The sequence below is a fragment of the Leptonychotes weddellii genome, chromosome 7 (genome assembly GCF_054177405.1).
Source record: "Leptonychotes weddellii isolate Sample4059 chromosome 7, ASM5417740v2, whole genome shotgun sequence".
In the NCBI taxonomy this organism is placed as follows: domain Eukaryota; kingdom Metazoa; phylum Chordata; class Mammalia; order Carnivora; family Phocidae; genus Leptonychotes; species Leptonychotes weddellii.
In genome coordinates, this window is record NC_138375.1 from 112,698,050 (window position 1) to 112,707,238 (window position 9,189).

Genomic DNA, 9,189 nt, shown 5'->3' on the forward strand with positions numbered 1-9,189 from the left:
AGAAATGGAGGTCGGACGGACTGTTTTAAGGGGTTGACAGCAGTGGGCATGGTAATGGCGCATGGGAGTGCAGAGACGCAGGTGGGCACACGACCAGGAATGCCCAGTGCAGAAATTCTCTCACCTGGGGGGGGGGGGCGGGGGGCGCTCCTAAGGAATGCTGATTCAGCGAGTCTGGAGCTTGAGGCAGGAATCCGCATTTTTAAGAAGCCCTCTCCTCCCCCGACCTAGGTGAGGCTGACCTGGGTGGCCCGACGACCTTCCTTTTGAGACTGTCTAAACGCTGGCCGGCTTCTTGGACTTGTATCCTCAGTCGCCTCCGCTGGCTGTCCGCTGCTTGAGCCTGAAAGCTTGTTTCAGCCCCGCACTGAGCTGTGGATAACCACGTCCCAGGCCGCCGGCCCAGGGGCTGCGCGGCTGTCGGGCGGGCGGCACGGCAGCGCGAGGCCGCCAGGGGTCGCCAGAGGCCTCGGCTCGTGCGCTCGGGCTCCTCCGCCCGCGGTCGCCGCGCCCGAGCGAGCCGGAGAGCGAGCGGAGCCAGAGCGCTGCGGGCTCACAAAGCGGCCGGACGCACGGCGGCGGGTGGCAGGAGCTTAGGAGAGCGACGCGGCGGATCAGCCTCCTCTGCGACCGCGCCACGCGAGCTCAAGCAACTCGGACGCGCGGACCCGGGCCGGCCCCCACGGTACGTGCCCCGCGGAACCCCGCGCCCCAACTTGGCGTAGTTGGGACCTCCCCGCGACCACCCGGAGGCTGGCAGGGGCAGGGCCTGGGGGTGTCTCCGCGCGCCCCTCTTGCCGAGGCGGCAGGACGGGCGAGGGGGACCCCCCACCTCCGCACCCCGCGCCCCGTTGGGCCAGAGCCTGGGCTGCTGCTCGGAGCCCTGTTCTCCCCCTCCCTACCCCAGAGCTCTGGGCACCGTCTATGGGAGTGCGGCTTGCCGACCCGGGGCTCCCCGTTTTTGGGGAGGGGTGCTGAAAACCCTGATCTGAGAGTAGCGGTCTGTGGGGCACCCGGAGAATGGGCGACAGGGGTCCTCTATAGTTTGGGAGCAGCCCCTAATTTGTGACGCAGCCTCTTCATTTGTAACTAAGCCCCCCATTCGTGAGAGGGGTCCCCGGATCTCTAGATCCGCGACAGGCGCCCCGGGGTGTGCGGGGATGACCGTGTCCCCGCGGTGAGAGCCCCAGTCCCTGCAGCCCGGGCGGGTCGCGGAGGCGCGGAGAGCGCGGTGCGGCGCGGGGGGCTCGCCTGGCCCTGCCCTCCCGCCTCACGTCCCTGCGTGCCCCCTGCCCGCAGATGCCGGCGATCGCGGTGTTGGCGGCGGCGGCCGCGGCGTGGTGCTTCCTCCAGGTGGAGAGCCGGCACCCGGACGCGCTCGCCGGCGGCGCGGGCCCCCACAACGGCAATTTCCTAGACAATGACCAGTGGCTGAGCACCGTCTCCCAGTACGACCGGGACAAGTACTGGAACCGCTTTCGAGACGTGAGTACCGCTGCTGCTGCCAGGCCCTGCGGGGCCCGGGAGCCTCTCAGGGAGGGGGCCTCTGGGGCGGGGTGGAGCGGGGATTGGTGCAGACCTGCCCCCGCAGCTTGTCGGTCGGGGTTTCTCGGCTGCCTCTTGCCAGAGAAGAACTTTAAAGACAACTTCGAAGGCTTGATGCTCTTTGCCTGCCACCTGTGGTCCAGGTGTGTGTTATCATGGGACTGGGGGAGGTGACTGACTGACATGGTATGAACAGCAAGCCGCTCGGAGAGAGCCTTCCTCAGGCCCTCCATTCCCCTAACGTTGGTGGCTGACTTTACCGAGCGCCCTAGAGAACCTTCCTGGGGCAGCAGTGATTTGGACCATCTCTAGGCTATGCCAGAAGAGTCCGTGCTGCACATGTTAGGCTTGGGGCTGAGCCCGGCTGATTTGTTAAGAGAGACAGGTGTTCTAGGAGCTTTGGAGGGTCATGGCAATGGGCCTCACCAAAGGTTGATGGTAGTGGTGTGGGGGAGGTGTGGTGGTGTCTTAGGGGAAAGGGAGCAGGCCACTCGTGGAGTCCGGCTCCTGCCCTGAAGAGGAGCCTGGGTGGCAGAGGATTGCTCTTCTGGGGGAGCCCCGGGAGGCACATGTGCTGCCCGTTTGCCCCAGGGCTGCTGCTGCCCAGGTATGTCCCAGAGGATGCAGGACGAGAAGCACCTGGCATAGTGTTTCCAGCAGATGGCAACCGCTCGGGTGCTACGGGGGCTGCCGACAGCTCTTTCAAAGGCTCTCCCAGGTGGCTGGGGCCATGTGCCTGGAGGGGACCTGGAGAGAACTTGTATGATACTTCACATGAGGATTTCCTGCCCTTGAGAGAGACCCACACCACAGAGACCCTGTTCTTGCCACAGGGCTCTTTTAGGTGGGAGATGTGTGGGAGGCACCCTCCCTTTACTGGATTTGTCTAGCCCCATTTCTGGTAGCCCCAAACCCTTGCAGGGGAAAAATATGAGGAAATCCAGTGAATCCAGATATTTTCTTGTACTTTGTAAAGGGCACCTCTCCAGGTCCCATTCCTGAGGAGCAGGTATGCCCATAGCCTCGAGTGAGGGCTTTTCCCTCCTCTCTCTGCTCCTCCTCTTCCTCTCTTTAGTTGACTGTGGGCTGCTTCTCTTTGAAAGGTGCTTTCAAACGCATTCAATGAACTTTCACAGTTATTTTGAGCTTGACTTATGCAGCGACCTTCCTCTGTGCTTCCCCCAGGCACGAGATGCCTGGCGCACCTCCCCCTGTCCCTGACCTGCTCTGTTAACCATCTTGCATCCCCCTTTCTGTTCAGTTCGGAGGAGTCCTGCACTGACTTTATTTGCCTGAGGCTGAAAAAGATGCCGACTGCCCAAAAGGTGCCCCCAAAGAAGCATTCACTCATGGACTCAATAGGGTAGAAATAATTTTGCTTTTTAAAATTTGTTTTATCATTACATTTTGGATGGAGTTGAGGGACAAGGCAGATGCTTACCTGGGCTAGGGGTGGAAGAATTGGGCCAGGTGGAGAGGAGAAGGACGCCTTTGCCGATGCCTTGGTTAGAGTGGCACCTCGGTCGGGTTGAAAGCAGCTGCGTTTGTTGGCCTTCAGGGTGTGGAAAGGTTTACTGTGCTTTTGTGTCTGCTCAAGAGTTTCTTGTCTTGGTGTATCATAAGCATGACATTATCCTTATTTTCCATTAAGCTTTAAATTTTTAGAAGTTGAGTTTTTCTCCATTTCTCATCTTGCTTGCAAATGGTGACATTTTTTTATCCTTGGGTCAGTGTTGTCCACAACCTGACTGATCATGAGGCTCCCCTGGGGTGTTTGTTAAATTCTAGCACCCAGACTCCTCCCTGGAGAGCCTGATTCCATACTTTCAGAATGATTGCTGGAAAACTCTATTTTAAACAAACATTCTCGGTAATTCTTAAAATGTTTAGGGAAGACTGCCTTAAATATTGTAAAAATGTCTGAAGCTTAATAAGAAGAGAAATGCTTCTATGTTCAAACACACTGCTTTTTTGTTTCTGGAGAATTTTAGGTGTTAATATTTTTACCGGCATATATTCTTTTAAAATGAATATTTAATCCAGCATACCATTAAAAACATCTCAAAATGTTAAAAAGTCCCAGACAGGTTTTATCATCAACCATTTGATATGTTTCATGGGGTCTTGTGATACCAGCTGTGGCTAGTAACCTCTTCAAAGTTGTGAAACTCAAACTAGATGCTCCTTTACTCCACCTTCAAGCATCTTCATTGGGTCATTTACTTGGAGTAACCAAAAAGCCTCTGTTCCCTGCGTCCAGGCAGTAAACGGTTGCTTGCTCTAAAAACCGGATGTTCAGTGGACAGTGGACAAAGACCCAGCTAATGGGGCAGTTGCTCAGCCAGCCCGATTGTTTGCACTGAGCCAGGTCTTGCTTAAGGTTGACAAAGCTTAGCTTCTCTGTTAGTGTGTTGGTTGTTTTGTTGAAGCCACTGATAACTTACACAGTGTCCTGAGATTACTGTTATGATGCTTGTCAGTATTTGAAAGTCATTGTGAAAGAAAGCTTGTTGCCTTTCCCCTGACTTGTCACTTTATTGCACTCAGGTGAGAGAGATTTATTTTTTAATTTCTAAAAAATTTTTATTTTTTAAAGGTTTATTTTTGAGACAGAGGGAGAGAGAGAGTGAGAGAGGGAGAGAGAAAGAGCGAGGGAGAGAGAGGAAAGGCAGAGGAAGAGAGAGAATCCCAAGCAGACTCCCACTGAGCACAGAGCCTGATTCGGGGCTTGATCTCACGACCCCAAGATCATGACCTGTGTTGAAACCAAGAGTTGGTTGCTCAACCAACTGAGCCACCCAGACACCTGGGGGAGAAGGATTTAGAAGTGACTTTTGACCTTGTGAAACTAAAAACTAAAGTCTCCTTTTAGAATGTTGATGATACCCTTTGGTGGTTGTTATTGGGCTCACTTTGAAATGGAAATGATAGCAGGCTGTGTGCTCCATGGTCCCCTGCATTGAGTGCTCTGTGACATTGCCTGGGATGACCTGAGAGCCACTACTTTGCACTTTGAGGTGGTCCTGTTGTTCAAGGTACACACTTAATAACTCTCCTTTACAGAAACAAAACTTTCAGAACCACTCCATGGCTTGTTGCCTGGAGTGAGCGATCCAGGAGAAACAGGACAATGTTGAGATGTTTGCTCCCAAATGTATTGGTGGTCTGTTTGGTCATCATTCTTTTATAAAGATGAGCAGTTGGGATGTTTTGGTCAGATGGAGACTGAGACTTTTGCACAAATACAGTATTGAGAAGGGGTAGATGAAGAAGGTAGATGTTTGTATTAGGTTGTACAATAATTTCTGGCTTTCTGCTGTCATACATTTAACTTCTCTGTGGTTTGAGATTGAGGGGTCAAGATGCTACAGTCATTCTCTGGATTTTTCCTCAGTGTGATTTTGGTCTCCACAGTCATTCCTCTAAGGAAATTTTCCTCTGTTCATTCTTACATTTATTTGCACATTCATTCCCACACCTATCTGATTGTCTAGTATATGCTAGGCAGTGTGGGCTGTAAGCGTGCACAAGGTAAATAATGTCATCTCTTCTCTCAGTAACCTCTTGTCTACTGGAGGAAATCCTTTGAGGCTTTCATGCATTTCTTTCTTACTTAGTTTTTTTTTTTTAATAAGTTTTTTCTTATAACATTTGTACATTCTGGTTGTAATTAAAAAATTAAAACATTGCAGAAATAGATAATACCTAACATTAACCAAGCACATTGTTTAAGGTACTTTACATATATTATCTCATTTAAAATTCATAGCCATCCTAGGAGAGAAGTACTATTATTGACAGTTTACTGGGAGGTTGAGGCTGTTGCCCCAAGTACAGAGCTGGGCTGTGGAGGAGCCTGGACTGGACCCAGGCAGTCTGATTCCAGATTCTCACTGTGCATTGCAATCAGTCAAGAGTGGAGTGGATTTAGGGTGTGAGGCTCCTTTGAGATCACATTGTAAGTCTTTCCTACTTTACATCTGAGGGCAGTGAAGAATCTTAGTTTGAGACAAAGTGGAACGGAACACAGGTAGATATGGCTTACTGTAGAGGTCACATCAGGGTTTATCTTCTGCTAATAATGAGCTTCTGATTTGATTAAAATAATATTGTTGCTTACACCAAACATGACATTTTCTTTCTTTTGCACACATGAAACTAGACTTGACATTTAACTCCAGGATAATTACCTTGAGCAGGTCTGAAGAATCAGAAACGTTGCCTTGGCTGGCATTTATCTTAGTCCGGAGTGACCTGAGTTTGTAATTCTAATGAGGCCACAAGGACCAGCCTGCATTCTTTTTCCTCTTGATATACACTCTGTGGGATTTGGTGGTCTCCGTAGCAGAACTGGTGTGGCAGTGAGCATCTGATCTGCTTACTTGATCTTAACATCTCAGCTGTCATGAGTTTCAAGGGCAGATGGGGCTTATTGATAGAATAGTGGCTGGCTCAGTCGGTAGAGTTGGTGACAAGAGAGGTGGTATGGCTTAGTGGATCAGTCATTAATCTGTCACCACAGAAACTCGGCTTGTAATAGAGAGTAGCAGAAAATCATTTTGATTAAACGAGTTCAAGGAGACTTAAATGAGTTTGTGATCCTGACTCTCTTTAATGAACCCACTATCTTAAATCCCCTGTACTAAATGACCACTGAAAGAAATAATTATTTCACAGGAATCATTGTAAAGAGACAGTTTGGGAGTCGGTAGGCCTGAGACCATTCTCGTGTTTTTTGTCCTTACCTTCAGTTTGTCCTTGCCATAGAAAATCTAGTTCTTGCCTGGCAAGGATGGGAGAGCTTCTTGCCCCAGTTGACCTTCCTAGGCTGAGTTCCCCTGCCTCTCCTGGTCCTCTCCCAGTCCTGCCCTGTAGTACTTCTGCTGAACTGGATTGCTGAGAAGATACGTCCTCTTCTCTAGGCTGATGAGATTATTTTCAAAAGCAAGAAGTGGTCCCAAATGGATCATGGGGCCTGTGCTACTTCCCTAGAGGAGTGGTACCTAATCATTAACTCAACTCTTTTATCTTGCTTGGAGAGAGGCAGTAATGTTAGTAATTAAATATTTTATAATAGATCATATCTTTTTTACCTAATGTATTTCACACCAAACACACTCAGTATCTAAACTTGAACACTTTCAGGAATACTCTTTTTACCTTTCTTCTGGTGAGGTGACTATAAATGTTCCTCAGGAAATTCCTCAGACCCAGGCTCACCGTGGATCTCTTCCCAGCCGAGGTAACTACAAACAAAATAAATTTCCTGTAAGGAATTAAACAATTTGCCCAAGGTTACAAGTATTTTCTTACCCTATTTCATCTGAGATGCCATTACTTTTAAGATGTACCATTGTTGTGTACTTCTAAGAAAGAAGATAGTGCCCAGAATGAAGAATTTAATACACCCTTGGGTAAAACTGGGACCCCAGAGGATTACCCGCTCACTGTAAAGGTAAACAAGAAATGAACCCACCATGCAGAAAAAGGAGCATAGTAAGGTGACTTGCATGTCTCCACCTTGGCCCTGGTGAATGGAGGGAAAAAATTTGTCCCTGGCATTTGAGCAGGCTGACTCAATGCATACTACCATGTGGTCTCCATACCTTAGTTAATTGAATTTAAGGGAGTCAGATTATTTGTCTTCTCTGAATCCTTGACTTTTCATTTGTTAAGTGGGGATAGTAACACTCTTATTGGTGGGGACTCTAGATTTCAAGTAACTGAAATGTAGTTCAAGCTGGCTTCAATGGAAAAGAAAACTTACTTGCTTTATAACTGAAGATTCTACTGATAAGCTATGACTTCAGGTAGGGTTGGATCCAGAGACTCCCCCATCCCCCAGTCTTTGGGCTTTCTTTCCCCTATGTTGGTTTTGTTCTCAAGCTCATTGATTCCATGTGGTGGCTCATGGCAAGTACAAATTTATATCATCATAAAGTTTTTATGTCTCAGTAGTGCCAACAAAATTCCCAGAATTGAGACTTGTCAGATTTACCTGTTTTTATATACCCATCCCCAATCAATCACTCTGGACAATTGGGTAGAATATGCTAATTGTTCAGGCCTGGGACCTGGGGCTAAAGTGGTGTGAGGGCTCCAAGAATCCTATGGTGGAAGGGAGGTTGAGGGGTAGTTCCTTAAGGGGACATGGATGTCCAGTATGTTAGCCAACCTTACAGGGCTGGCATGAAGAGTAAACTGGCTACTACCTGGGAAGTTCTTAGCAAAGTATCTGGTGTAATAAATGCTGAACAGGTGGAGGCTATTTTTTTAAATATTAACAAAACTCCTATAACACTTTATGTATTATTCCTCAATTTTAGTTGTATATATTTGTATTTTAGCTTTTTAAATCATTGGATGTTTCCTGAACTCAGAGCCTGAGTCTTAGCATGCCTGGCACAGAGTAGGTGGTGAATAAGCATTGTGTTGACTTGAATTTCTTCCTAAGCACACCTCTTGATGTATTCCTGGGAAAGAAAGCCTATAGGAGAATTACAGACATTTGTACTTTTATAGTTTTTGGTGGGTGGAACTTCTACATACTACACATGCTGCAAAACATTTTTTGGGGGGCAGTTCTAATCTCTATCTGTAACCTGGGACCTTACAACTTTATAACCCTTTTCAGGATACACTTGTATAGAGCTCAGTGTTCCCAGACCTTTACCATTAAGCCTAGGACAGAAGGCTTCTCAGTGAGTGAATGAATGAATGAATGAATGAGTGAGTGAATGAATGAATGAATGAGTGAGTGAATGAATGAATGAGTAAATGAATGAATGAGTGAGTGAGTGAGTGAGTGAATTATTCTGGATCAGGACTTTCCACACCTTCAGGATGGAGACAAGTTGTTCTTTGCAGAGGTCTGGCCCCAGTAAGTCATGCTAGCTTTGGACACATGTCTCATTCTTTTAGTAATTGATAGTGATTATGGATACCAACAGATGGGGGTGCTGTTGAGAGTCAGGGCGAATCTGAAAAAGAAACCCAACGCCCGCACAATTGGGACACAACTCTTTGAAGCTGAGTGCTTTCATAGTGAAGAGCCCATTCTTTGACCTGAGTTCACCTTGCAGTCTTGCCAAGTATAAGCTTGGGTCTTTGGCCAAACCATTACTTTCCTCATCTATAAAAGTAGAGTGATCATACCTACTTGTTGGGTTTGGGGGAGGATGAGTGACATCATGACGCAAAGTACAAAGTAAGGCACTCATGATCTTTGAGTGGCTGAAATACCTGCTCCTCTGATTTGCTTTCCGAGGGTCACTTGTCTTCTGTCCTGTGAGTGAATTGTTGGCACACAGCTGCAGATGTTGTTTTCTGTGTCATGTCTTAGGGAAATGTTGGGGAGATTTGTTCCACTATCCTTGAGCCTGCCTTCATTCCTTGCCAGTCTGGAAGGCTGTGTGAGGTTCCATATGGTCTCTTCTCTGTTAATTTCCAGTTACAGCTTCTGGCACAGAAGACTTTCCCATTATATTTTCCATCATCACTGGACCTCCTGAAACTAGCAACTCATCATGATGTATATGAGAGTGAATTTGTGCCCAGCTGTGCCTGAAATTCGAGTTATGTGAAGGGCTCCCCAGGGAGCCCTGTTTTGCCAGCTCAGCCCTGATCAGTATCACTTTTTTTTTT

General features: G+C 48.1%; 1 protein-coding gene across 1 annotated transcript in view; it reads left to right on the forward strand.

The window, feature by feature from the left end:
* The first annotated feature begins 537 nt into the window (after positions 1-537).
* SPOCK1 (SPARC (osteonectin), cwcv and kazal like domains proteoglycan 1) overlaps positions 538-9,189 on the forward strand; it is a 407,861-nt gene continuing 399,209 nt past the window's right edge. Inside the window, exons 1-2 of the mRNA XM_081825612.1 lie at positions 538-685; positions 1,300-1,485. Of these exons, the coding sequence (XP_081681738.1) occupies positions 1,300-1,485 (186 nt within the window). The 5' untranslated portion in view covers positions 538-685. The remainder of the gene's footprint in view (positions 686-1,299; positions 1,486-9,189) is intronic.